Source organism: Vigna angularis, chromosome 4, assembly GCF_016808095.1.
Source record: "Vigna angularis cultivar LongXiaoDou No.4 chromosome 4, ASM1680809v1, whole genome shotgun sequence".
NCBI classification, from domain to species: domain Eukaryota; kingdom Viridiplantae; phylum Streptophyta; class Magnoliopsida; order Fabales; family Fabaceae; genus Vigna; species Vigna angularis.
Window position 1 is genome coordinate 32,892,314 of NC_068973.1, and position 27,929 is coordinate 32,920,242.

Here is a 27,929-nt window from a genome sequence, read left to right on the forward strand (position 1 = left end):
AAGTAAAGATATGTACATATCCACAACATTAAAAAAGAGAAACAACTGGAGGAAAAAATGAAAAATAAAAACAGAAATAATACCAAACTGTTAATTGAATATTCAAAATGAAGTAACAAATAGTAAAACAGTGTTGCTGAATTTACATTTAAAACAAAATGAATAAATGATGCTGTTATTTTTGGAAATGTATAAAAAGAAATCATTTTCACTGTATATTTATTTCTCTAGTTATTTTCGCCATTGAATTATGAATACGTTCCGATTTATTTTTTAATGTAATATTGTATCATAAATTAGTATATAACAATGTTACATTTGGTTGATGACAAATAAAATGAATAATATAATATAAAAACATTAAAATAATCGAAAACCAGAATTCCGAAAAGAAAAGTATTACTGTAAAAAAAACACAATTATAAGATGATAAAAAAATCTTGGATGATGAAAAAGAATATTATAAGAATAAAAACAAATGCAATACATCAGAATGTTTGGTTGTGCTGTGACTCCGAATTTGGGTTAAAATATTGTAAAAAAAAAAGAGGAAGGAATTCCACAAATAAAGTTGAATAATATTATTATTTTCAGTAAAAAAACTAATACTGTATTAAGTAATATAAAAAGAAAAAATCATTATTCTATATTAATGAAAATATTGTGTCATTATATATATATATATATAATATAAATATTTTTTATAATTTTATTATAAATAGTTGTTTTGATTTTAAAATATAAATTTAAAAGTAAATAATTAAATAAAAAATAATTATTATTTTTAAAAACAATAACACTAACTATTATAATTTAAAAAGGAATATTAAAAATTAAAAAAATCCTTTATATAATAATAATAATATAAATAATAGTATAAATTTATAATGGGATGCATGAGTTTCTTCTAATAAATAATTAGTTTAGATGATTTTTATGTGGAGAAATAACACATGCAAAATGCAACTGATCTTAACGTTACAAAAACATCTAATATTATAATTATTTTATAAAATAACTAATTAGTATTAAATAAATAGGGATAAATAGGACGTAGAAAGATATAAGATTATTAACATTGCATAATGGCAAAAGAAAAGAAAAGGGGACAAACCATGGAAGGGCAATAATGGAAAACGTTGGCAGTCCATTCTTGGAACAATGCCTGCACCTGCAAGCAATACAAAGAGCCTCTGCACCATTTCCCATTATTTATACTCTATTCTTTGCTTCACAAAAAAAGGGCTAATTTTTTCTCTTCTACAAAACACAACAATTTTATTCTAAGAAAGCCGATTCCCAACCCCAACCCTTTCTTCTCTCACACTCCTATGTGTATGCTCTCACTCTCTCTTCTCTCATCTCTCAGGTACTTCTCTCTCTCTCTCTTCTTCTTCTTCCAATACGATCTGCGTTTTCTTTCCATGGCGAATTTTCGATTTCTTTCAATTTCTGCGCCGGTTGTAAACACTGCGGGGGATGGGTGGATTCTGCGGTGTCGTTTTATTTGCTAATTGTTTTCGTTTTGAGGTTTTGCTTTTTTTTTTTTTCTATCGTAATTAAATCTGCAGTTCAAAGTAGCCAAACTGAGGGGAGATGGCAAGCCTGAGATCGAGTTTGCCTTCGAGGCTGCGCCAACTTCTATCGAGCGAGGGTTCCATTGGCCCTTCCGTCAAACTCGACTATGACCCTGTCAGTCTTCTATCTCTCTATCACTCGTACTTTCTTTGTTTATTTTTGTGTATTTTTCTTTTTCGTTCAACTGTTATCATAATTGGGAAATGCGTTTTGTTCAGTCTTGAGTTGATTGTGTGTCTATTTTGCTATTCTGCAAAGAAGCAGTTGTAACCTGGTGACGTTTGTGGATTTTTTTATTGGTTGTTTATTTTTTTTGGTTTTCATGTTCTCAATATTTCGTTGATTTGGAGTCCTCAAAGGCTCTATTATGCATGCGTGAGAGAGATTGAAGGAATTGGTGGCGTCCTTGTTTGAATTTAGCATCGGTAGACCTGTGATAGCATGTGCTATAGTTAGAAATTGAAATGGCGTGTTGGAAAGTAAAGGAGTGAAAAAGGAAAGAAAGAGAAAGAAGGAGAGTTAAAAGAGGGGGAAATGAATTTTTCTCAATTATTAGAAAGAGTGAAAATAAGTAGAAAGCAAGATGATTTTATGTTATTAATTATTGTAATCATTATAATAAAAAAATGAATAAAAATAGCATTATCGATTGTGTCAGAAGTTATAATCAATTATGTGTTTAAAATGAATGTGAATATCAATAAAATAATATTTACTACATAATCTATTATGTCATCTTTCTTCAACTTTCGTGCAGAAAGTTTATTGCATATATCCTTCTTGATTTTCTCACTTTCCATGCACATTACACCATCCAAACTCCCATTTTCACACTCCATGCATTCCCTTTGCCATTGGTGGAATCAAACGGAGCCTAAGTGAGCATTTGGCTAAAGTCTTCTGGTTTAATAGGAGTATTTTCGAGAAAAGATTAACTTGTTAGCTTTTAGGAAAGTGAAATGATATTTTAAGTGAAGATGTTGGGTTCAGATTTAGCCTGATTTGTAGCCAGTGATAAAAATATTGTCAAATCAACAGCGTGTGTTTTAGAAATCTATATGCTGTTGCATTACGCTGCTTTAGTTTTAATTTAGTTCTATTTGAATAGCAGAATATGGTAGTTGACTTTGGCTGAATATAGACTTAACAGGAACTTGGGCGATTCTATTCGTACCTAACAAGCGTAACTTGTTGTGACTTAAGTTTGAATTGCTCAATTGCATGTGTGGAAAAAACTTAGATTCTCTGCTGAGTTTTTTGTGTTATCTCTCTATTGAGTCTTTAAAATACACTTATGGACACTAATTTTGATGTTTAAAATATTCTAAAAACTTTTTTAATATATTAATATTATGTATTTTAAAGTTTTTACCAGGAAAACAGTACTAGAATCTCAGCAGAAAATCTAGACTGCTATGGGAAAGGCTAATTTTGGGGGAAATGATTGTTTTTTCTCTCTCAAAAGATCTCTATTCTGAATAAAGGAAAGGAACCATCTATTTCCCACCATAGTGCATGTGTGGAAAAAATTATGGGTAAATTTTGCTTTTTTTCTGAGCTCGCTCAAGAAGTTTTGCAAAACTTGCATCTCATATTGTCTTTTCATTTTCTTGTATTCATTATTTATAAAATTGCTTTAGCTTTCTTTCACAACAAAGAACAATGTTATACAAGATGCCTATAAAGCAGTTACTTCGGGGAAAGTAGAAAATCTAATAAAGATGTTTTTAAAATATCCACTAGAGCAAAAGTGTCAGTTACAGTATGATTGCCTAGCATATAATAGCTATGCAACTTAGAATTTGATTTTGATATACTGTAACTGTGTGTTGTTGATGTTACTAGCTGCTTATTCCATTAGTCATTCAGTCACATACTATTTTTGACTTTACAGCATGTAAATAAGTGATGAGGGGCTTAAACTTACATAGTAGATAATAAATTAGCAATGGAGCCTTCTATATCATTTTTTGTTGCGTGGCCTAAATTTCGTCCATAGAATGTTTGAATATTATTGATGATTGATGGGGGTATAGCCTCATTTTTATGCTTCCAAGCAGTAGTCAATTGTCAGTGTATGAATTGGAGTGCCACACTAACAATAGAAGTGGTGGCCGTAGGGATTTTTAACCTTTCATGCATATATTTCTTAAACTTAATGGTGGCATTTCACGTTTGAGTGAAATTTTGGTTTTGATTACATTTTGTGATTGTGACTTTATGCATGTGAAAGTGTGAACATGCCTACTTAGAATATGAGGAAGTATGTCATCTTCTAGCTTTTATCCTGGTTTGGATTTTGACGTTCTGTTTTCTTGTGCATTCATTGTTTTGAGTGACAATGTCCTTTGGGTTCTTATAAATTTTGTGTGCTGCATGCTAGTGTGCAGATGCTCATTTTGGTAAAACTAATATCTCAATGCCCTTTTTTTATATTCTAAAGCTGAGTGTTACTATTGTTATTATTATTATGATTATTCTGCTAAATTGATCAATACTGTTTTTCCTTTTCCGAAATTGATTAACATGAATGGTTTGTAGACATGTAAGAAGTATGATAGGAATTTGCTTCAACATCGCTTCACAAATTCCATTTTTAGATGCACTAGCATTAATATATATGTTCATCATGTTCACTTCTATCTATTCACATGTCCTGATGATTCATGGTTGTGCATCTCAGAAATTCTTTTGGCTTAAATTTTTTGTTTTTATCTCCCTTCTTTCTATCTAACTTATAAGTTATGTGATTGATTGATTTCAGCCTCCCAAGATCAAAGCCTTCATTGAGAAGGTCATTCAATGTCCATTACAAGATATAGCTATACCCCTCTTTGGCTTTCGGTGGGAGTATAATAAGGTAATAGAATGACGAGTTGCTGCAGAAAGTATTCTTCTTTTTCTTCTCATAGACTTATGTATTTGTTTTATCAGGGGAATTTTCATCACTGGAGACCATTGCTGCTTCATTTTGATACATATTTCAAGACATATTTATCATGTCGAAATGACCTGACATTGTCTGATAATTTAGAAGTTGACGTTCCATTACCAAAACATGCAATTCTACAAATACTGCGGGTGATACAAATAATTTTAGAGAACTGTCCAAACAAGAGTTCTTTTGATGGCTTGGAGGTAATCTGAAGAGAAATTGGGTCCTATTTTAAGATAATCTTATTTCATTTTCATGTTTCACTCTATCATTAGATTTTAGTCAAGTGATTTTTGTGTGTATTATTTGATACTATTGTTTTCTGATTTATCTCCCTTCGTTTTCAGCACTTCAAGCTTTTACTAGCATCAACAGATCCTGAGATTATTATTGCAACATTAGAAACTCTTGCAGCACTTGTAAAAATAAATCCTTCTAAGCTTCATGGAAGTGCGAAAATGGTTGGCTGTGGTTCAGTGAATAGCTATCTCCTGTCCCTAGCACAAGGGTGGGGAAGCAAGGAGGAGGGCATGGGTTTGTATTCGTGTATTGTGGCAAATGAGAAAGCTCAGGATGAAGCACTCTGTTTGTTTCCTTCAGATGTAGAGAATGGTAGTGACCAATCCAATTACTGCATGGGTTCTACTCTTTATTTTGAATTGCATGGACCCATTGCTCAAAGCAAGGAACAAAGTGTTGATACAGTTTCCTCAAGTTTGCGAGTTATTCACATAGCAGATATGCATTTGCGCAAAGAAGATGATTTGACAATGTTGAAGCAATGCATTGAACAATATAATGTTCCCCCAGAGCTCCGATTTTCATTACTCACAAGAATTAGATATGCTCGTGCCTTTCGGTCTGCGAGAATAAGCAGGCTTTATAGCAGGATCTGTCTTCTTGCTTTTGTTGTGTTGGTTCAATCCAGTGATGCTCATGATGAACTTGTGTCCTTTTTTGCTAATGAACCAGAATACACCAATGAATTAATTAGAGTTGTGCGATCTGAAGAAACCATATCTGGATCTATAAGAACACTTGTAATGCTTGCATTAGGGGCCCAATTAGCAGCATACACCTCATCTCATGAACGTGCACGGATATTGAGTGGATCTAGTATGAACTTCACCGGAGGGAACCGCATGATACTACTGAATGTACTTCAAAGGGCTATTTTGTCATTGAAGAGTTCAAACGATCCAACTTCCTTTGCTTTTGTTGAGGCACTTCTTCAATTTTATCTGCTGCATGCAGTGTCAACGTCATCTTCTGGAAGTAACATCAGAGGTTCTGGCATGGTACCCACATTCTTGCCTCTTTTGGAGGATTCTGATCCTGCTCATATTCATCTTGTTTGTTTAGCAGTGAAAACCCTTCAGAAACTTATGGATTGCAGTAGTTCAGCTGTATCTTTGTTTAAAGAGTTGGGAGGTGTCGAGCTTTTGGCTCAAAGATTGCAGATAGAGGTTCATAGAGTCATTGGGTTGGTTGGAGAGAATGATAATGCGATGCTCACCGGTGAAAGCTCTAGGCTTAGTACTCATCAGCTTTACTCTCAGAAGAGGCTGATAAAAGTGTCTCTTAAGGCTCTTGGTTCTGCAACGTATGCCCCTACAAACTCTACTAGATCTCAACACTCCCATGATAGTTCATTACCTGCAACTTTAGTAATGATTTTTCAGAATGTAGATAAGTTTGGAGGTGACATTTATTACTCAGCTGTTACTGTTATGAGTGAAATAATTCACAAAGATTCTACATCCTTTTCTTCTTTACATGAAATGGGTCTTCCCAATGCTTTTTTATCTTCAGTTGTATCTGGAGTACTTCCTTCATCAAAGGCTCTAACATGCATTCCGAATGGCCTTGGGGCTATTTGTCTTAATGCCAAAGGCTTAGAGATTGTTCGAGAAACTTCTTCGCTGCAGTTTCTTTCCAACATCTTTACAAGCAGAAAGTATGTTCTTGCCATGAACGAAGCTATTGTTCCTCTCGCAAATTCTGTGGAGGAACTTCTTCGACATGTGTCTTCTTTGAGAAGTACTGGTGTTGACATGATCATTGAAATCATCCATAAAATTGCATCCTTTGGAGATGGGATTGATGCAGGTTCTTCTTCAGGAAAAGCTAATGAGGACAGTGCAATGGAAACCAATTCTGAAGACAAAGAAAATGAAAGTCATTGTTGCCTTGTAGGTACCACTGAAACTACTGCTGAAGGGATAGATGATGAGACATTCATTCAGCTTTGCATTTTTCATTTGATGGTATTGATTCACCGTACTATGGAAAATTCTGAAACATGTCGGCTATTTGTAGAAAAATCAGGAATTGAAGCTTTATTGAAGTTGCTTTTACGACCTACAGTTGCACAATCCTCGGATGGCATGTCTATTGCTTTGCATAGCACCATGGTCTTTAAGGGTTTTGCTCAACATCACTCCACTCCTTTGGCACATGCCTTCTGTACCTCTCTTAGAGAGCACTTGAATGTAGCATTAACTGGGTTTGGTGCATCTTCCGGACCTTTGTTACTGGATCCAAAGATGACAACTGATAACATATTTTCTTCACTTTTCCTGGTTGAGTTTCTTCTCTTTCTTGCTGCATCCAAAGACAACAGATGGGTGACTGCTTTGCTTACCGAATTTGGAAATGGTAATAAAGATGTTCTTGAAAACATTGGACGCATCCACCGTGAAGTTTTGTGGCAAATTGCTCTTCTTGAAAATGTAAAGCCTGATATAGAAGATGATGCTTCTTGTTCTACTACTGATTCACCACAGGCAGACGTTGATGCAAATGAAAGTGCAGAACAAAGGTACAATTCTATCAGGCAGTTTCTTGATCCTTTACTCAGGAGGAGGACTTCAGGATGGAGTGTAGAATCACAATTTTTTGACCTTATTAACCTGTATCGAGATCTAGGACGTGTTCCTGGTTCTCAGCACCGATCAAATTCTGTTGGTGCTACAAACAGGCGGTTAGGATCCAGTAATCAGTTGCATTCTTCTGAGTCTGCAGATGTTTCAGGAGCTGTGAATAAGAAGGAATGTGACAAGCAGAGAACGTATTATACCTCCTGTTGTGACATGGTTAGATCACTTTCATTTCACATAACACATTTGTTCCAAGAGTTAGGAAAAGTAATGCTGCAACCTTCTCGCCGTCGTGATGATATTGTGAGTGTGAGCCCTGCTTCAAAATCAGTGGCTTCTACTTTTGCTATCATTGCTTTAGATCACATGAATTTTGGTGGCCATGTTGAGGAAGCATCCATATCAACAAAATGTCGCTATTTTGGTAAAGTCATTGATTTTATAGATGGGATTCTAATGGAAAGGCCCGAGTCCTGCAATCCCATTTTACTGAATTGCTTGTATGGGCATGGAGTTATTCAATCAGTATTGACTACATTTGAAGCCACTAGTCAGTTGCTATTTGCAGTTAATCGGACTCCTGCATCGCCAATGGAAACTGATGATGGGAATGGAAAGCAGGATGATGACAAGGAAGATACAGATCATTTGTGGATATATGGTTCTTTAGCTAGTTATGGTAAATTTATGAACCATCTAGTGACCTCCTCTTTCATATTATCTTCTTTCACAAAGCCTTTACTTGCACAACCCCTTAGTGGTGATACCCCCTTTCCACGAGATGCCGAGATATTTGTTAAAGTCCTCCAATCTATGGTGTTGAAAGCTGTGCTCCCAGTTTGGACTCATTCCCAGTTCGTTGATTGTAGTCATGAATTTATTTCTAATGTTATCTCTATCATTAGGCATGTTTATTCAGGGGTTGAAGTAAAAAATGTAAATGGCAATGCTCGTATTACTGGGCCTCCTCCTAATGAAACAACAATTTCAACCATTGTAGAGATGGGATTTTCCAGGGCAAGAGCTGAAGAAGCTTTGAGGCATGTTGGATCAAATAGTGTGGAATTGGCAATGGAGTGGTTGTTCTCCCATCCAGAGGACACTCAAGAAGATGATGAACTTGCACGTGCACTAGCCATGTCCCTTGGAAACTCTGAATCAGAGCCCAAGGATGCTGCTGCAAGTGACTGCGTTCCTCAACTTGAGGAAGAGGTGGTCCATCTTCCTCCTGTTGGTGAATTGTTATCAACTTGTACTAAACTTCTTCAAAAGGAGCCCCTTGCTTTTCCTGTCCGTGACTTGCTCATGATGATCTGCTCTCAGAATGACGGTCAATATAGATCCAATGTTGTCACTTTTATTGTTGATCGGATCAAGGAATGTGGATTGGTTTCTGGTAATGGAAATAATACCATGCTTGCTGCTTTATTTCATGTTCTTGCTTTGATTCTTAATGAGGATGTTGTTTCACGGGAAGCTGCTTCAAAGAGTGGTTTGATAAATATTACTTCAGATCTTCTCTGCCAGTGGGATTCTAGTCTTGGTAGCAGGGAGAAACATCAGGTGCCAAAATGGGTTGCAGCTGCCTTTCTTGCACTGGAGAGGCTTTTGCAAGTTGATCAAAAATTGAATTCTGAAATTGCAGAGTTGTTGAAGAAGGAAGCTGTGAATGTTCAGCAGACATCAGTTCTCATTGATGAGGATAAGCAACACAAATTACAATCTGCATTGGGACTTTCTACCAAGTATGCAGATGTACATGAACAAAAGAGGCTTGTCGAGATAGCTTGTAGTTATATGAAGAACCAAGTTCCCTCAGATACAATGCATGCTATTTTGCTACTTTGTTCCAATCTTACGAGGAATCATTCTGTTGCTCTTACCTTTTTTGATGCTGGTGGTTTAAGTTCACTTCTTTCTCTGCCAACCAGTAGCCTCTTTCCTGGTTTTGACAATGTTGCTGCTGGTATTGTCCGTCATGTTATTGAAGATCCACTAACTCTCCAGCAAGCAATGGAATCTGAGATAAAACACAGTCTTGTAGCTGCATCTAACCGCCATCCAAATGGTAGGGTCAATCCACGAAATTTCCTTTTAAGTTTGGCTTCGGTAATTTCCCGGGATCCAATAATATTTATGGAAGCTGCTCAATCTGTTTGCCAAGTTGAAATGGTGGGTGAAAGACCTTACATTGTCTTGTTGAAAGATCGGGATAAAGAGAAATCCAAGGAGAAGGATAAATCACTGGAGAAAGATAAACCACATAATAATGATGGAAAAGTTTCTTTGGGAAGTACAATCTCAGCAGCTCCTGGGAATGTGCATGGAAAACTTCACGATTCAAACTCAAAGAATGTCAAATACAAAAAGCCCACTCAAAGTTTTGTTAATGTGATAGAACTTTTTCTTGAATCTATATGCACATTTGTTGCCCCACCTCTGAAGGATGATAATGTTTCAAATGTCACCCGTGGCTCCCCTGCATCAAGTGAGATGGACATTGACGTTTCTGCAATTAGGGGGAAAGGAAAAGCTGTTGCCACTGTGTCTGGGGGAAATGAAACCAGCAGCGAGGAAGCATCTGCGTCACTTGCAAAGATAGTATTTATTTTGAAGCTTCTGATGGAGATATTGTTGATGTACTCATCATCTGTTCATGTTCTGCTTCGGCGGGATGCTGAAATGAGCAGCAATAATAGGGGCTTTAATCAAAAGAGTCATTCTAGTGTTGGTGCGGGAGGTATATTCTACCATATTCTTCGGAATTTTCTTCCTTATTCTCGAAATTCCAAAAAGGATAAGAAAGTTGATGGTGATTGGAGGCAGAAACTAGCAACCAGGGCTAATCAGTTTATGGTAGCTGCTTGTGTCCGGTCTTCAGAGGCAAGGAGGAGGGTTTTTACTGAGATTAGCCACATAATTAATGAATTTGTTGATTCATGTAATGGCATTATGCCAAAGCCTCCAGGCAATGAAATTCAGGTTTTTGTTGATCTACTTAATGATATTTTGGCTGCCCGGACACCTGCTGGCTCAAGCATATCATCTGAGTCCTCTGTAACTTTCATGGATGCTGGTCTAGTTAAATCTTTTACTCATACATTACAGGTTTTGGACTTAGACCATGCTGACTCGTCTAAAGTTGCTACTGGTATTATCAAAGCTCTTGAATTAGTAACCAAGGAGCATGTTCATTCAGTTGAATTGACTGCAGGAAAGGGTGATAATCAAACAAAGCCTTCTGATCCTAGTCAATCTGGAAGAATGGATAATATTGATCACACATCTCAGTCTCCGTCCATGGAAACAATATCTCAGGCCAATCACGATTCCCTTCAAGTTGACCGTGTTGGGTCGTACAATGTGATCCAGTCTTATGGTGGGTCTGAAGCTGTTACTGATGATATGGATCAGGATCAGGATCTTGATGGGAGCTGTGCTCCCGCTAATGAAGATGACTTCATGCATGAAACTGGTGAGGATGCTAGAGGCCATCAAACTGGAATTGAAAATGTGGGGCTACAATTTGAAATCCAATCTCATGGACAAGAAAATCTTGACGATGAGGATGAGGGTGACATGTCTGGAGATGAGGGTGAAGATGTAGATGAAGATGATGAAGATGATGAGGAACACCATGATTTGGAAGAAGATGAAGTCCATCACTTACCACATCCTGACACTGACCATGAGGATCATGAAATTGATGATGATTTTGATGAAGTGATGGAGGAGGAGGAGGAGGAAGATGAGGATGAGGATGATGAAGATGGTGTTATACTAAGACTTGAGGAGGGAATTAATGGAATTAATGTTTTTGATCATATTGAGGTTTTTGGAAGAGACAATAGTTTTCCAAATGAATCTCTTCATGTGATGCCAGTTGAAGTTTTTGGATCTAGACGTCCAGGGCGTACCACCTCTATTTACAGCCTTTTGGGCAGGAGTGGTGATAATGCTGCTCCTTCACGTCATCCACTTTTAGTTGGTCCTTCCTCATTCCACCCATCTACTGTTCAATCAGGTCATTTCCTTTATCAAATTGTTGTTGATGTTTTATTATAATAATGTCTTCCCCTTCCTTTTGTTCTGCGATTCAGTAATGCCACAATTATGTTTTTTTTTTCTAATCTACAGATAGTATAACAGAGAGCTCAACGGGGTTGGATAATATCTTTCGATCACTGCGAAGTGGACGTCATGGACACCGCTTGAACTTGTGGAGTGATACTAACCCGCAAAGCAGTGGGTCAAATCCTGGTGCTGTACCGCAGGGCCTTGAGGAGTTCCTTGTCTCTCAATTGAGGCGACCTACTTCTGACAAGTCATCTGATAATAATGTAGCAGAAGCAGGTCCTCAGAATAAAGTTGAGGTCAGCCAGATGCACAATTCTGCAAGTTCACAGCTAGAAATTCCAGTAGAAAACAATGTAATTCAGGGAGGTGGTAATGTGACTCCTGCATCAATTGATAACACTGATAATAATGCTGATATCAGACCTGTAGGGAATGGAACTCTGCAAACAGATGTATCAAACACTCACTCTCAGGCAGTTGAGATGCAGTTTGAGCATAATAATGATGCAGCCGTGCGAGATGTGGAAGCTGTGAGTCAGGAGAGTAGTGGTAGTGGGGCAACTTTTGGTGAAAGCCTTCGGAGCCTAGATGTTGAGATTGGAAGTGCTGATGGTCATGATGACGGTGGAGAAAGGCAGGTTTCTGCAGATAGGATTGCAGGTGATTCACAGGCTGCACGTACAAGAAGAGCAACTGTGCCTTTTGGTCTTTCTTCTCCTGTAGGTGTAAGGGATGCATCCCTCCACAGTGTTACTGAAGTTTCAGAAAATTCAAGCCGAGATGCAGATCAGGAAGGTCCAGCAGCTGAGCAGCAGGTGAACAGTGATGCTGGATCAGCAGCAATTGATCCTGCTTTTCTGGATGCTCTTCCTGAGGAGCTGCGTGCGGAAGTTCTCTCAGCCCAGCAGGGTCAAGTAGCTCAACCATCAAATGCTGAGTCACAAAACAATGGGGATATTGATCCTGAGTTCCTTGCAGCACTTCCCCCAGACATTCGAGCTGAAGTTCTAGCTCAGCAACAAGCACAGAGACTACATCAATCTCAGGAGTTGGAAGGGCAACCTGTTGAAATGGATACTGTCTCAATAATTGCAACATTTCCTTCAGAATTACGAGAAGAGGCAAGCTTGTCTGTTGAATCCAGTTTTTTGGTAAAATTGAGCATGTATCTGAAGATTTTTTTTTTGTTCAGGTTCTATTAACATCCTCTGATGCTATCCTTGCCAACCTTACACCTGCCCTTGTTGCTGAGGCAAATATGTTGCGGGAAAGGTTTGCACATAGATACAGTCGCACCCTCTTTGGTATGTATCCCAGAAGTCGCAGAGGTGAAACTTCTAGGCGTGAAGGTATTGGTTCTGGCCCAGATGGGGCAGGGGGAAACATCACTTCACGCAGGTCTGCTGGAGCTAAATTTGTTGAAGCTGATGGAGCACCTCTAGTTGACACTGAAGCTCTGCATGCCATGATTAGGCTATTTCGCATAGTTCAGGTATTTCTTGAATAGGCACTTTCAAAATAAGCACAACTTCATTGGTTACACATTTTTTTCTTAATTTTTTCAGCCACTATATAAAGGTCAATTGCAGAGGCTTCTTTTAAATCTTTGTGCCCATAGTGAAACCAGAATTTCCCTGGTGAAAATTCTGATGGACTTACTGTTGCTTGATGTAAGAAAGCCGGCTAGTTATTTTAGTGCAGTTGAACCTCCATACAGATTATATGGTTGTCAGAGCAATGTAATGTACTCACGTCCTCAATCTTTTGATGGTAAGAAAACTTGATTGACTTTTATTTTTGTTTGTATATACAGTTATAGATTTAGTCAGTGCACAGCTTTTGAATTTATCTTCCTGGTTTTAATTTTTTAAAGGGACTTCTGTTTTATTGTTGTTCATGCTTGTTTTAACTAGTCACAGTCGATGTTATTTGAAAGATGTTCCTCGCACCCTCCTCCCACTCTCCAATGGTGGGTAATTATTAATACTTTGTATATTTTTAATTGTGTAGGAGTTCCCCCATTACTCTCTCGGCGAATACTTGAAACACTAACCTATCTTGCTCGCCATCATCCATATGTGGCAAGGATTTTGCTTCAGTTTAGGCTGCATCATCCTGCAGTGAGACAACCAGATAATGCTGATGTTGCACGTGGCAAAGCTGTGATGGTTGTTGAAGATGAAACAAATGCAGGATACATATCTATTGCAATGCTTTTGGGTCTCTTGAAACAACCCCTTTATTTGAGGAGCATAGCTCATCTTGAGCAGGTGATGATTTGAATTTATTGATATCTTTAGCACATCCAATTGTGTACATGCTTGGAGTGCTGACACGATTTTCTGTTTTCAGTTACTAAATTTGCTGGATGTTATCATTCAAAGTGCTAGAAGCAAGTCTAATTCATCTGACAGGTCTCAAATATCTACTGAGCCAGTATCGGGTCCGCAAATTTCTGCAATGGTGGTTGACGTGAATATTGATTCAGTTATATCTTCTGCTCCAGAGGCGTCTCCTCAAGTCAATGAATGCTCTAAACCCACAGCTTCCAGTAATAAGGAATGTCAGGCTCAGCAAGTATTGTGTGATCTACCACAAGCAGAACTTCAGCTTCTTTGCTCGTTGCTTGCTCTAGAAGGGTATGGTTATGAATATGATTTTAGATTACAGTTAATTCTTTTATCTGGGATTTTTTCAGTTTGCCTTAATTTGATGTATTTACTTTTGATATCTGAACTTCTTACTTTGAGAGAGTGGTACGAGTCATAAGTTTTCCTGGCATGAGGTTCCGTTTTTTAATTAGACCATTCATTACCTGGGTCTTGACACTTGTTCCAATTTATGTTTTATTTTATTATTACTCCATAATTCAAAGTCTATTGGGTCTGGCTACTGTTCTAAAAGCAATGTTGTAGAATTTGGCAATGTAGATTTCATCTAATGTTTCTTGTATTTGTTCCAGTTTGTCTGACAATGCATATGGTCTTGTTGCGGAGGTAATGAAAAAACTGGTGGCCATTGCTCCAATTCACTGTAAGTTTTTTGTCACTCATCTGGCAGAAGCAGTTCGAAATTTGACTTCATCTGCAATGGACGAGTTGCGCACCTTTAGTGAGGCAATGAAAGCTCTTCTCAGTACAACATCTTCTGATGGTGCTGCAATTTTAAGAGTTTTGCAAGCCTTGAGTTCCCTTGTTACCTCATTGGCTGAAAAAGAGAATGATGGAATAACTCCTGCCCTTTCTGAAGTTTGGGGAATCAATTCAGCCTTAGAGCCCTTGTGGCATGAGCTGAGCAGTTGTATAAGCAAGATAGAGGCCTACTCTGAGTCAGTATCCGAGTCTATTACCCCATCTAGAGCATCTGTGTCCAAACCATCCAGTGTCATGCCTCCACTTCCAGCTGGTTCTCAAAATATTTTACCATACATAGAGTCATTTTTTGTTTTTTGTGAGAAGCTACATCCTGCTCAATCAAATGCTAGTATTGTTACAAGTGTTCCTGTAATATCTGATGTGGAAGATGCCAGCACATCTGGTAATCGGCAGAAAACATCTGGACCTGCTACAAAACTAGATGAGAAACATGCTGCTTTTGCCAAGTTTTCAGAAAAGCATAGGAAATTATTGAATGCTTTTATCAGGCAAAATCCTGGCTTGCTGGAGAAATCTTTTTCTCTTATGCTGAAGACTCCAAGATTTATTGATTTTGATAACAAGAGATCCCACTTCCGATCAAAAATTAAACATCAACATGACCATCACCACAGCCCATTAAGAATATCAGTGAGAAGGGCATATGTTCTCGAGGATTCATATAACCAGCTTCGCATGAGATCAACTCAAGATTTGAAGGGAAGGTTGACTGTTCATTTCCAAGGTGAAGAAGGTATCGATGCAGGTGGGCTTACACGGGAATGGTATCAATTGTTGTCCAGAGTTATTTTTGACAGAGGAGCACTGCTCTTTACTACAGTAGGCAATGAATCAACATTTCAGCCAAACCCTAACTCTGTTTACCAAACAGAACATCTATCTTATTTCAAATTTGTTGGTAGAGTGGTGAGTTCTTACAAATGTTCTTAATGTATGCGTTTAGTGGTCGCATATACCTTTTACTTATCCCTTTCTACACTATCCAGGTTGGAAAAGCTTTATTTGATGGTCAGCTCTTGGATGTCCATTTTACTCGGTCATTCTATAAGCACATCCTAGGGGTCAAAGTTACATACCATGATATTGAAGCTATTGACCCTGCCTATTTCAGAAATTTGAAATGGATGCTTGAGGCAAGTGTCCTTTTGTAGTTTTTCCTTTAGCCTTCTCAGTCTTTGGAATATACTTTTGTATTCGTTGTGAAAATTGTCTCATGTTTATGGTATAATTGCAGAATGATATCAGTGATGTTCTGGATCTTACTTTTAGCATTGATGCAGATGAGGAAAAGTTGATTTTGTATGAGCGAACAGAGGTTCTGACTTTATTTCAAAACTATTGAGATGATTTTGTTTATGTATTAAACTTGCACATTATCTAGGATCTAATTTTAATGAGCTTTGTATAGGTAACTGATTATGAGCTGATTCCTGGTGGACGGAATATAAAAGTTACAGAGGAGAATAAGCACCAATATGTTGATTTGGTTGTTGAGCATCGATTGACTACTGCTATTCGTCCTCAAATAAATGCTTTCTTGGAAGGGTTCAATGAATTGATTCCCAGGGAGTTGATATCTATATTCAATGACAAAGAGCTGGAATTATTGATCAATGGACTTCCTGATATTGATTGTGCGTCTTTTTCAATATACATCACCTTTATTGATGCCACACATTTATTTTCTCTCAATGCTGGCTATCTTTAATAGTGTTCAAATTCTGGAAAAGAAAATTTAACAATCTTTTCTACATTTCATTTCAGTGGATGACTTGAGAGCAAATACAGAATATTCTGGGTACAGTGGCGCATCACCAGTTATACAATGGTTTTGGGAAGTTGTTCAAAGTTTCAGCAAAGAAGACAAAGCTAGATTGCTGCAGTTTGTGACAGGCACATCCAAGGTATCGGTTTTGAGCTTTAAACCTTATGATCTTTACGTCTTGTTTACAATAACAATTTTCAGTGATTTTCCAGCTTGAATCATGGCCGCTTTGCTGCATGTGCCTTTACATTGGATTAATTTTCTTTCCTTCTCAATACCTTGGTTTTTGGATGCAAAAGATGAATTCAATTAAATATTAGCAACATTTAATCAAATCCAGTTTCTGTGCGTTGAATTTTTTTCAAAACATCGAGAATCATGTCTCACAATATTGAGAATGTTGAATACTTCTTTTTCAGTGGAAATGCTTTAGTGAAAAAACACTCCTCAGATTTTCTATATATGAAAGAAATTATGATTCAAGTTCTTAGTCTAAATAATACAAGAGGATACGTTTATAGAATTCGACCACCACAGAAAATAAATACAATAATTAGTGACAAAACTTTGTATCCTTACGATATCTCAATAGACACAATAATTAATATTATCTCCTCCTAATTCAACATACACATTTCAGAATTAATTAAGTTTTTGATTCACAATTGGCTTTACCTTTTAATGCAGCAATTGCCATTCCCAATCAAGTTTCCTGTGGATAAGTTTCCAACAGACAACTTAAGGGAGAAGTATAAGTAGTTGACTTTGTTTTCATGAGAACTATAAAATTAGTGATTTGAGTTGTGATGGAGACAAGATGCGCTGATTGTTTTGTTCCTGTCAATATACACCTTGATCTAATCTATACTTGTTTACATCAAAAGACAGAATCCAATATCATTCTTATAATAATCAAATTATGATGGTTCCTTGTTTTGTTTATTTATCATGCATTATATAATTAAGGGGTCTTATTTTCGCTACCAAAATTTCAGGTGCCTTTAGAGGGTTTTAGCGCTCTTCAAGGAATTTCAGGTTCCCAGAGGTTCCAGATACATAAGGCATATGGCAGCTCTGATCACTTGCCTTCTGCACATACTTGGTACCTTTTTTCAACTTTTCATTTTATTGTAGCTTCAATCAGGCATTTTTTTAAGAGTTCTGAACTATATTTAATCACTTGATGGATCGATTATTTTAACGTCTTGACTTTAGTAGTAACACGAAGTCTTTTATTTGCAGTTTCAATCAATTAGATTTGCCAGAATATCCTTCTAAACAACATTTGGAAAAGAGGTTACTGCTTGCCATTCATGAAGCAAATGAGGGATTCGGATTTGGTTGACAAGTTTTTTGTTTCTTTCTTTTTTGGGAGGGGTGGGGGACGAAATCAAACTGTATTACATTTTAGGTTACAAGCTATTTAAAAGCTTTTACTGGGGGTTGACAAGATTTTCAACATTATATCATGTTAATATGCTGTACAGTTCTATATTTGCAATGGGAAATGCTTCGGCGGTTTTTCAATAACCTGTTCAGTGTGCCTTTGGCACCAACGGGTGACTCATTTTTCCACAAAGACAAGTAGATCTCCTCAATGTTTCCATCATTCCTAAAATTTATTATTAGTTGGAAGATAAGCACCACATTCTTTGTCTGTTTTACTTTTTATTTCTTATTTTTGCTTTATAACTATATTCTTGTTCTGTATTTTTTTGCTAGTAGAAATTTTAATATTGGGAATTCCACGTGTGTGTGTGTTAAAAACATTATTTTGCATAAAGTTGAATAATGTAGATAGTTGTGTATAATTTGATTTAAGGAAAACTTAAAATATACTATTGATTCACGATTAGTGTTGGTATTTTATTCTTGAATACCATAATTAGAATGTTTCTTGTCGCGTTCATTTTTGTGATTATTTCTACTTATTTAGAAATATAGTAATGAAAAAAATTAATAATAAAATTAAATTTCTCATTTCGTTTCTTCTATTTCCATTTTCCTCAAATCTTAGCATTTGAAATATTATAAAATAACAAAAGAATATAAATATTTTGTTTTGTATGAATTATTTTATTTATTACGATTACTACTACTAATTGTTGTTTAATATTAAAGTTTACTAATATAGAGGAAAAAAATAAGTATTGATTTAAATTGGTTAAACGTTGCAACAAATTCTATGTTGAATATTTGTAACTACTATGTTTTTATATCAATTAAAATTGTGGAAAAATATCTAATAAATAACCTTGGAAGTTAATTGAAAATCTTAGATTACATTTCCTATTTAATTATCTTTTAATTCATTAATTCTTTGTGTACTATTATCATCTTAAATTGTTCTTTTCATTCAACGGAAAAATATAATAAGGTTATTTAATCTTTTCTCGATTGGAGAAATGAATAAAACTGATTATTTACCTTTTCAAATATCGAAGTTAGATTAAAATGTCATCCTTAAAATTGTGTGCTTTCTTTTATATAAAATTGAAAACGAAAGTATTTGTTTAGTCCTTTATAGTTTTTTCAAGAAAAAGAATTATAATAAATTCAAGTCAGGTATATAAGAAAGTACAGGATAATTTTGTTGATCAGATGATGAAACTCAAGCTAAACATTTTTTGGTTCGTTATTAAATATACCAGAAATCTTCCTGCATTCAGTTTGCTTTCTATCATATTCTTTATATTTTTTAATGTTTTGTTTTTTCTTGAAAGGCTATTATATTATCTGTTTAGAATAAGTCAAAACTTGGTTTATATCAATCAATACCATTTATTATAAGAGATCATACATTCCTTTTGTCAACATAAATAAATATATTATAAAAGATAATACATACATACGTTTACTAAATTGAATTTTTTTCCAATTAAAAATACCACTTTTATTTTATTTTCGAAAACATACTTATTATATGTGAAAACTTTGTTAGTTTTTATAATTACTAGTCAAAAATCGCATTTATTTTTTTAAAACAAATTGGTAATGTAGTTATTTTTTAATTGCATATGAAAATTAAACTAAAAGAAAACAGTGACGACTAATAGATCGGAAATGCAAGTACTCAAAAATTGTTAAGGACATAGTATATTGTGACCCCTTTTTTTTAAATATAAACAAGAATAGTTATCTAAAACGAAAATGGTTTTAAGATATTTTTTTAAATAAAAAGACTTTAAGCAGATATTCTACTTATATATTTAACTTTACTAACAATTTATTTCTTTAAATATATATTTTTCGCACATATTACTAAATTAATTTTCAATATATCATCAATTAGTTTAAAATAACCGCGTATCATAGTATAAAGTTGATACACAACTTATGTGTTAAAAATATTATTTATTTATAATGATTTTTAATAATAATACAATATATTTAAATATCTATTTTTTAATAAAATTCAGTTATAGAAAATCGTTATTATATATGTTAACAGTACTAAAACACTAGCTTGCAAAATGAAAATACATAAACGAATACTACAATACCCTCCTTAAATCTTACATTTTAAATTACTATCATTTCATCTACTAGCATATCTTTATTATAAAGATAGTATCTGGTTCTTAAATTTAAAACTTAAACTTTATAAAACCATCTTATTTAAATATGATATTGATATGCATAAAATTTAAAACTCTGCATCTAAATAAAACCTTAAGATCCAGTAATAAAAAAATGATTTTTTTCAAATACCAATAATCAACAGAAAATATAATTACGAAGAACTTTATTTAGAGTAAAAATTTATAAAGTTTTTAAGAGTGATGTAATACATTTGATTCAGCAACAAAAAAGTAAATTAAAATCTCATAATATAATTCCTCAAATGTGATCATCTTACACACCATAAAAATAAAGATATTGCTATCACTTTAAAATTGAAGATCTTGTGTTTTGCTATTAAAAATTTAATATACTATTGTATTTTATCGAATAATAATTTTAACAGCACTATTTTGAAGAAAACTTCACTTTTTATTATTTTTCAGTGAAATTTACATAGATAAAAAGGATAGAGTGAAGTTGTTTTATAAATATTTTCACAAATTTCATCCAACAATAATCCAATAATTACTATAAAAAATATATATACTAGGAGCATTTATTTTACTTAGCAGAAATGACTCAAGTTGGTTGAAAGTAAGAACAACACTGTTTGGCATGTCATTCTATTCAACGTCGTCGTTCCGTTGCAGTTTCGCGCTCTGCAATCCGAAGCTGCAGCCTCTCGTTTCAATGTCACTGTCTTCGAAGCTACCGTTGCACTTTTCCGGCAACGCTCGATTCAACCGCAACCATGTCCACCACCACCCAACCGCACTCAGAATTCGTGCTTCAAACGCAAGTTCATCGGGAAGTGGCACCAACCTCGTCTTATTGAGCTCCACTGTCACCGTTACAACAGCGGTAGCCAATCGCGTGCTTTACAAATTGGCCCTTGTTCCCATGAAAGAATACCCTTTTTTTCTCGCCCAGTTCATAACTTTTGGGTAAACCTCTTTGTCGCTGCTTGTAAATGCATTTGTTTGCTGTTTTAACTCTAGGAGAATCTGTTTCTTTTTGGGGATTTCTTAGTGCGTTGAACAGTTGTAGTTTTTGTGTAACGTAGGTATGTTGTTATATATTTCTCCATCTTGTATATTCGGTACCGGGCTAGAATAGTAACCGATGAGATGATGGCAATTCCGAAATTGCGTTTTGTCGCCATTGGACTTCTGGAAGCTTTGGGATTGGTTGCTGGAATGTCTGCTGGAGGTACTGACTTTGCTTGTGTTTTAGTCTTTAACCGTGTTTTATTTCCATGCCACTAAGATTTTTATACTTTCAATCAAGCAGAGATGATCTTATAATAGTTACTATAAAGCTCAACAAATTTTCTATACTTGAGATGACAATGTAAATATTTTTATAATGTCACAGTGTGAATGAAATTAAACTCCTTCTAGTGGTTTTTTAATCGATTAAAAGCTTTTAATGGTGTCTATTGAGTGTTCAGTGTCCTTACCGCACTCCTATTTATAAGACCCATTTTTTTTATAATGTTGAGGGTGTGCGTGTAGAATGACTGCAATTTTAGCCACATTAAAAAAAAAGTTATAAATTAACTTATGTTCTCACATTTCAATGAAGTATTAATTCTTTTCTTCAAATTAATTGGTTTCTATTTCTTATTAAAAATAATATATTTATTGGATAGAGCGAAGCTATTTCAGTAAAATTGTTTAAAAAGGTGATGTAGCTATTGTTGCTCTTAATAGATGTGCAATACCTTAAAGTGCAGCCATTGTGGAACAGAGGGAGTACCATGGTCGCACATCCCATTGGAGTTGTCTGAGTTTTTGACTAAATAAATAATATGTTAGGTTTTATAGTGTTAATAGTCAGTAATAGAGGAGTGTGAAATGAAAAAAGTGACTGGGACGTTTGAAATGTTTCTAGAGGAAAGAACAAAAGCGGAGGTTGCAATTTTTTTGTGATGAGTACTTTGAAAATGAGTTTCCACCTTCTGCCAAGCTACAATGAATTAAAATCAACATCTTTCCATTTTAACTCTGCTCTTAATTTTCTGCCAAACATACCCTTCGTGTTTGTTTTCAATGTTTCTGAAATGAATGTTGATTACCCTCTGCAGCCTTACTTCCTGGACCAGTCATACCCATATTGAATCAGGTATCTGAAATATTTTGAGCAGCCCTTTTCATTGAAGGATGAGAGGGGGTGACAAACAAAAATATATGTTTGTCTTTCTTTAAAATAGTATACATCTGCCGTTTATTTTATGTAGCTGTGGAGTGTACTTTTTTTTTCTGATTTGCATTTGGCATACTTTTGGTAAGGTCTTGTTTGAGAAAATCTTCTTTTGTTTTACATGACGCAGATGTCATACTACACAGCAGCAGTTAAGATTTGAGAATTTGATTGAAATGATGTACCATTGATTCAGTGTAGTCAATGGTTTCTGAGAAGCATGATGGTTTTTTGTAATATATTCAGAATAGGGGACCTTATAGCACTGATCAATGATTTAAACCGGCAAATTTATTGGTAATAACAATAAATCATAGAGTTGACTTTTATTAACTTGTAGCATCATAGAAACTAAGACTTTTGTTTCTCACTACTGACCAAAGGTTTTCTAAAACCTATCACTCTCATTTTTTGTCTTTCAAAAATATTTTGATACAACCAGCATCTTCCAGTTTACTTTTTCAAGGACAGTCCATTCTTGTTCATGGATTGAGCTGCCCTGTCTCTCACTCTGATGGCATCGCACATAAAGCATTTCATTGCCATATTTATAGTATCACGTAGCAGTCACTTCAAAAGTGTAGGGGGCTTATTATTTTTAAACTTATTCAGTATGTTCTGATGGCATGGCTACATTTGTGGTTTGTGCTCTGGGCCTGTCCTTTTATTCCAACTAAGAAGGAAGAGAATGATAATATTGCTGTAAAATCTGTGGTATCTTCTCCCATTCATCACTGGTGGCCATTTGTGACTTATGCATTGGCTGAGACTTTATTATTACATACGTTATTTTAATGCATCATTATGTTTAATATTGATTTCTCAAAATCCAGTTTATGAATTCTTCTTTTTGCAGACATTTTTGGTTTGGCAGCTAATGTTTTCCAGCCTTCTCTTGAAAAGAAAGTACACAATCAATCAATTGATTGGGTGTTTACTTGTAGCCTCCGGTGTCATAGTGGCTATTACAAGGTAATTTGACTTTATAATACAGAGAAATTCAATATTCCCTATCTGTACTCTCCAATATTCAGTTTCTCATGCCGAGGTCACTAATCAGGTCAGATTCCCATGTGAATCAAGTATTCCCAAAAGTGTGCAGTGATGAACTTTGATAAAAGATATTGACTTGAAAATATCAGACTAAACTTCTAATCTCCCTTTCCAGTTGAAAAAAAAATGAGGGACCTGTCATTGTATTCCCTTAGATATATGTGTAACATCAATTTGGGCCTCTAAAGGACCGATTGGTGTCCCATTTTTTGTTGAGCTGAAATAGTTTACTTTTTAAATAATAGACTAGTTACTTGTGATCAGTTTATAATTGTTTTAAACAGAAAGAATTTTACTATGTACATTATCTCCTTTGGTGTAAAATATTGTAAGTTTATTATCCTTTTTTGGTCTGAAGGGGTACATAATTGTGGGAAAGTTACCAAATTTCTTGGCAAAATATTTCCATTGTAGGAATGGTTAACCACTCATTGAATTGATTAACCACCAAAACAATTTCTTTAAATTTGAAATATTTATATCAAAGCTTCATTTGTTCTAACCTTCTGAGTAATATTGTTCCATGTAAAACTTTAAGCATGCTTTCATTAAAACGTTAAGCAGCCTAGGTCAGTAGCTGCTTGTAATAGTCTGTAGAAGCTCAAAAGCTGTGATGTTTGTCATACATTTTTTGTTGTGCTTGTTGGGGTAAAATTCTCATGCTCGTTGATAGGAAATTCCTTTTTTCACTTCAAATGGAATGGCTCCCATCTAATAATTTGTTTCCCATCACTGCAGTGGCTCAAATGCTGGTCAAATGCTCTCTGATATTCAGTTCTTTTGGCCAGCATTGATGATAATTTCATGTGCTTTTCAAGCTTTGGCTTCTGTAATCAAGGTTAGTCAATAACAGCTGTTGACTTTTAGTTAATCCTTCTTGGGGAACATTATAATCAATGTTTTCTTGTATGTCAGGAGTATATTTTTATTGACTCAGCTACTCGATTAAAGGTATGCTTTCCTTTACCTTTTTTTTGGGTGGGGGTTGGGGAAGGTGGTATATAAGGATATAAGGTCACGGGACTACATATTCCATTAACATTTTATTCATGGGCATGATTTGGTGTCCCTTACATGTTCACATGCAGCACAAGTCACTGGACATATTTGTGGTCAATTCGTTTGGATCTGGCTTTCAGGTACATCTTGCAACATAAATTGCAATGAACTAAGTGTACCTTTCAAATTCTGCAAATGGCGTTTATTTCCAGTATTTTGTTAGCTTTTTCTTTCTTTATCACTGATTTCTTATTAGTTGCTTTGCTTCCTCTTGTAATTGAATAATGACTGTGAAACAACTTACATGAGTTCAAATTATTTGCTTGCTTTCTATCTTTTTATATGATTTCAAAATGTATTGCTCTTTTTTGTCCCCAACAAACGGCAAACACTAACTGTTAGAATACTTGGATTGTTGTAGTCTTATGAATCTTATTATATTAGAGTATTGTAAGCTATTTGTGTACTAGTTGTAGTACATGTGAACTTGCCCTAAAATGTTAGTATCTGGTTATATTTTATATAATAAATCTCAGGAATTTTCAGGGCCATGTTTGTTAAATATTCTTTTTCCTTCATCCAAAACAAAACATATAATGGTAAAAGAACATGAAGGAAACATTAGCTAATATTTGTCTTATAGGTAAGAGTTATATTGCTAATTCTAGAGATTTGAATTCACTATCCCAAAAACATTGAATATCTTTCTTACAAAAGATATATACAATAATCCCAAAGTTCCATTCTTCAGTTCCCAATACTAACAGTGCACCATGAATTACATTAAAGCATGAGTTGCTGCCATTTGCTTCTGTCCACGATGAAATAGACATGAACGACTAAGTATTCTTATTCATTTATTTTAAAGTTCTGGACTCTGCTTGACCTGCCTTTTCTTTTCATCTATTTTCTGTGCATTAGTCATATACATTTTGACTGAGGGTTTATGTGGATTGTATTAAATCAGAAGAAAAGTCATTTGATTCTATCCAAAGTTTGTTTGTTTTAGTTAAAGTGGTTTGCATCGGATCAAGCTTTTGGTATTATTAGGAGGCCGTAAATAAATCCGCAGAATACCCAATAGATTTTGTAAAAGTAATTCAAAGTGTTCGTCACATTCATCATAATATATAAACTTTAGATTCAGATTATAAAACATTAGTCAAATCAATATTAAAATTTCTAAATACGGTAATTTAAGAATTAAATAAATAAACGTATATAGATGCACAAGGTAAGTTTTTTGGTTTGGATAAGATGAAATTTTAAAATTGGAACAGAATACCGATCCAGTCCAAATGAAAAAGCTCGTTTTCTTTTTATTTAATTCATTTTACTGTATTCAGTTGAATTGGTATATGAACATCTCTAACCTTAATCAAAATAGAGACTATCTAAACCGAAGGAAAAGTTGGCTTTCTTTCTTTTAGTTCCTTTTTTACTGTATGTATTGGATTGGTTTATATGCACACCTCTAACTTCGATAAAAATGAAAAAAAAAAAAACACAGGGACGATAAAAATGAAAAAAAAAAATCAATAAATAAATAAAAACAGACTTTATATCCAATCCAATGGAAAAGTTGGTTTTCTATTTTAGTTCAATTTTTTGTCTGAATTCATTTGGATTAGTTTGTGCACATCTCTAATTTTTATCAAAATGGAGATGTGATACTCTGTCAGCTTTCGATACTTGGCAGTGTGTTTTTCTTATTCTGAAGTTTTCGTAAGCAGCCCTCCTTCATTTTAGGGTGGAAGAGCTAATTTGAAACTTATTTGGGTATAACTTATAATATAAGCATATAGGTGTTTTGGAGAATTTATGAGATGATAGGTTCATATGCTGTTTTTCAATTTATGACAACAAACTTCTAGAATAGCTCCTGAAAACTGATTATTCCTATTTCTTCTTTCTAACAATCAACTTGCAGATATTTTCACCAAGTCTCTTTACTCTTCTACCTTTAATACTATTACTTCCAAGCTAAACCTGCATAATATCCTTGTTCAGCTTGAGAGAGGGTGATAGAGATCTTCTTCTGATTGTTAACCGAACGATGTTCTACGTTTTCCTACCGTTCGGTCTATAACATATATAGTTTTCTTTACTGTTTCATTTTTAATTATTATTCTATTTTTTTTTCCCTTTTTGTATAAAGCTTCCGTTGTACTCTTTACAATTCAATCAATAACATTCATTCTCTGGATCTTTCGTTTTCTTTCTTCTCGAATATACTTACACGTGATATTTGTTGTAGGCTCTTTTCGTATTTCTGTCTCTGCCTTTACTTTCAAAATTGAAAGGCATACCATTTGCTGAACTTCCTTCATATTTTAAAAGCGGTGCCGGTTGTTTTCTAGGTAAACCAGGTAAGATCTAATAAATTGGTAGCAATGCAATTATACATATATATCCTCACGTGGTTTTCTAGTACTTGTCTGCGTTTCTTATTACACCTTCTGTTGTTAAAACACTATCAAGATTAGTTACTATGTGTATGTATGATTATTTTCCTGGGTTTATGACCTTGAATTTTCAAAATTGCATTAATAAATAAAATAACAAGGGCAAGTTTTAATTAATGGTATGGAATTTGAAGTGGGTCTATATGTCATTGGGTTTTCTTATCTCGATGGGTAGATCTTGTGGCTATCACAAGGTTCATGTCATATTCGATACCTTACCTTTTATGTACTAGGATTATAGATGCTTTTAGTCCTTCAGGTAAAAGGCCGAATAGTATATAAGCAATGATTTAACCCCGTCTATAACTAGATTACTTGGAGTTTAGTTATTTCTAACATTTTTATATAAAACAATTAAAACTCATAATTGTAAGAAATCAATAAATTTATATATAGTTTTTGTCTTATACCCTTTAGATGATTTTGAACCTTGGTTTAACTTTCTTTTGTGTTTAAGTTTTAATATAATGTGTATTCCTCTTCAATTTCTGGCTTAGGTTGTGATGGCGCTCCCCTACTTCCACTGCTTTACATAATTACCAATTTGGCATTCAACATATCCCTCCTTAATGCAGTAAAAACTTCTTCTGCAGTTGTATCTTCTCTTCTAGTAATGTTGTCAGGTACTCGTTATCATTGCATCTCACTCTTCTTTGTTGCATTCTAAACTATGAATCGTAAGGTCTTTTGTACCTCAGGTTTTCTTAATAGTTTTTTAGCTTACGTGTGCTTATGATTTTTGCAGTGCCCATATCTGTTTATATTCTTTCTCTACCATTACCATATCTTCCCGAGGGAACAAGCTTGAGCCCATTTTTTTTGCTTGGCTGTGGAATTCTTCTGTGTGGTCTCTTACTGTACAACACATCTCGACCTGTGAGGAACAGCTCTGAAGTGGACTGAAACCGTCCCAGTTCTGAGGATGAACTATCGGCTGGGCACCCTGCCCAAAGCAGCCTCCAGGTACTACTGTTCACGGTGAAATATATTTTCTCCAACGTGCTCGAATTATACATACTCACTATCCTTGCGATTATTCTTTTGAGCCGAAAATTTGTTCGGTTTCCACTTTTGAGTGTCACTTAGTTGCTTTATGATGGCTGACTTCCTCGTTCTTCCACTGGATTATTGTAACTTAAGATTATGCATATATCTCTGATCACTTGTTCTGGTATATTTTCATGTACATTAATACATAACAGAAAAATGCAGTTGACAGAAATGCAAGGTGCGAACATTTTTAAGTGATCTTTTTTA

General features: G+C 34.8%; 2 protein-coding genes across 3 annotated transcripts; both read left to right on the forward strand.

The window, feature by feature from the left end:
• Window positions 1–1,142: 1,142 nt before the first annotated feature.
• LOC108330565 (E3 ubiquitin-protein ligase UPL1) lies at window positions 1,143–18,046 on the forward strand. The gene is made up of 17 exons (XM_017565051.2): window positions 1,143–1,369; window positions 1,572–1,692; window positions 4,343–4,438; window positions 4,513–4,716; window positions 4,861–11,416; window positions 11,530–12,590; window positions 12,662–12,961; window positions 13,035–13,239; window positions 13,480–13,739; window positions 13,822–14,108; window positions 14,432–15,530; window positions 15,611–15,757; window positions 15,859–15,939; window positions 16,033–16,258; window positions 16,389–16,528; window positions 17,385–17,491; window positions 17,632–18,046. The coding sequence occupies exons 2-17, from the start codon at window positions 1,597–1,599 to the stop codon at window positions 17,732–17,734; spliced, it is 10,968 nt and encodes a 3,655-aa protein (XP_017420540.1). The 5' UTR covers window positions 1,143–1,369; window positions 1,572–1,596; the 3' UTR covers window positions 17,735–18,046.
• A 2,476-nt stretch (window positions 18,047–20,522) lies between these two features.
• On the forward strand, window positions 20,523–27,916 carry LOC108329981 (protein CLT2, chloroplastic). Of its 2 annotated transcripts, none has more exons than XM_017564410.2 (10): window positions 20,523–20,897; window positions 21,017–21,162; window positions 22,040–22,077; window positions 23,012–23,127; window positions 23,947–24,046; window positions 24,124–24,159; window positions 24,297–24,347; window positions 26,465–26,567; window positions 27,170–27,295; window positions 27,418–27,916. In XM_017564410.2, exons 1-10 carry the CDS (start codon window positions 20,569–20,571, stop codon window positions 27,573–27,575), a joined length of 1,203 nt encoding a protein of 400 aa, XP_017419899.1. In that variant the 5' UTR covers window positions 20,523–20,568; the 3' UTR covers window positions 27,576–27,916. The 2 variants fall into 2 exon arrangements, with proteins under 2 accessions (XP_017419899.1, XP_017419898.1); XM_017564409.2 differs by having other exon boundaries at window positions 20,524–20,897; window positions 26,465–26,576.
• The last annotated feature ends 13 nt before the right edge of the window (window positions 27,917–27,929 follow it).

Coding starts and splice junctions, on each gene's coding strand:
- LOC108330565 (XM_017565051.2), top strand. CDS start 1,597: ATGGCAAGCCTGAGATCGAGTTTGCCTTCGAGGCTGCGCCAACTTCTA. Junction 13,740..13,821: donor GCATAGCTCATCTTGAGCAG/GTGATGATTTGA, acceptor TTCTGTTTTCAG/TTACTAAATTTGCTGGATGT. Junction 15,758..15,858: donor ATTTGAAATGGATGCTTGAG/GCAAGTGTCCTT, acceptor GTATAATTGCAG/AATGATATCAGTGATGTTCT.
- LOC108329981 (XM_017564409.2), top strand. CDS start 20,569: ATGTCATTCTATTCAACGTCGTCGTTCCGTTGCAGTTTCGCGCTCTGC. Junction 24,047..24,123: donor CTTTGGCTTCTGTAATCAAG/GTTAGTCAATAA, acceptor CTTGTATGTCAG/GAGTATATTTTTATTGACTC. Junction 24,348..26,464: donor CGTTTGGATCTGGCTTTCAG/GTACATCTTGCA, acceptor TATTTGTTGTAG/GCTCTTTTCGTATTTCTGTC.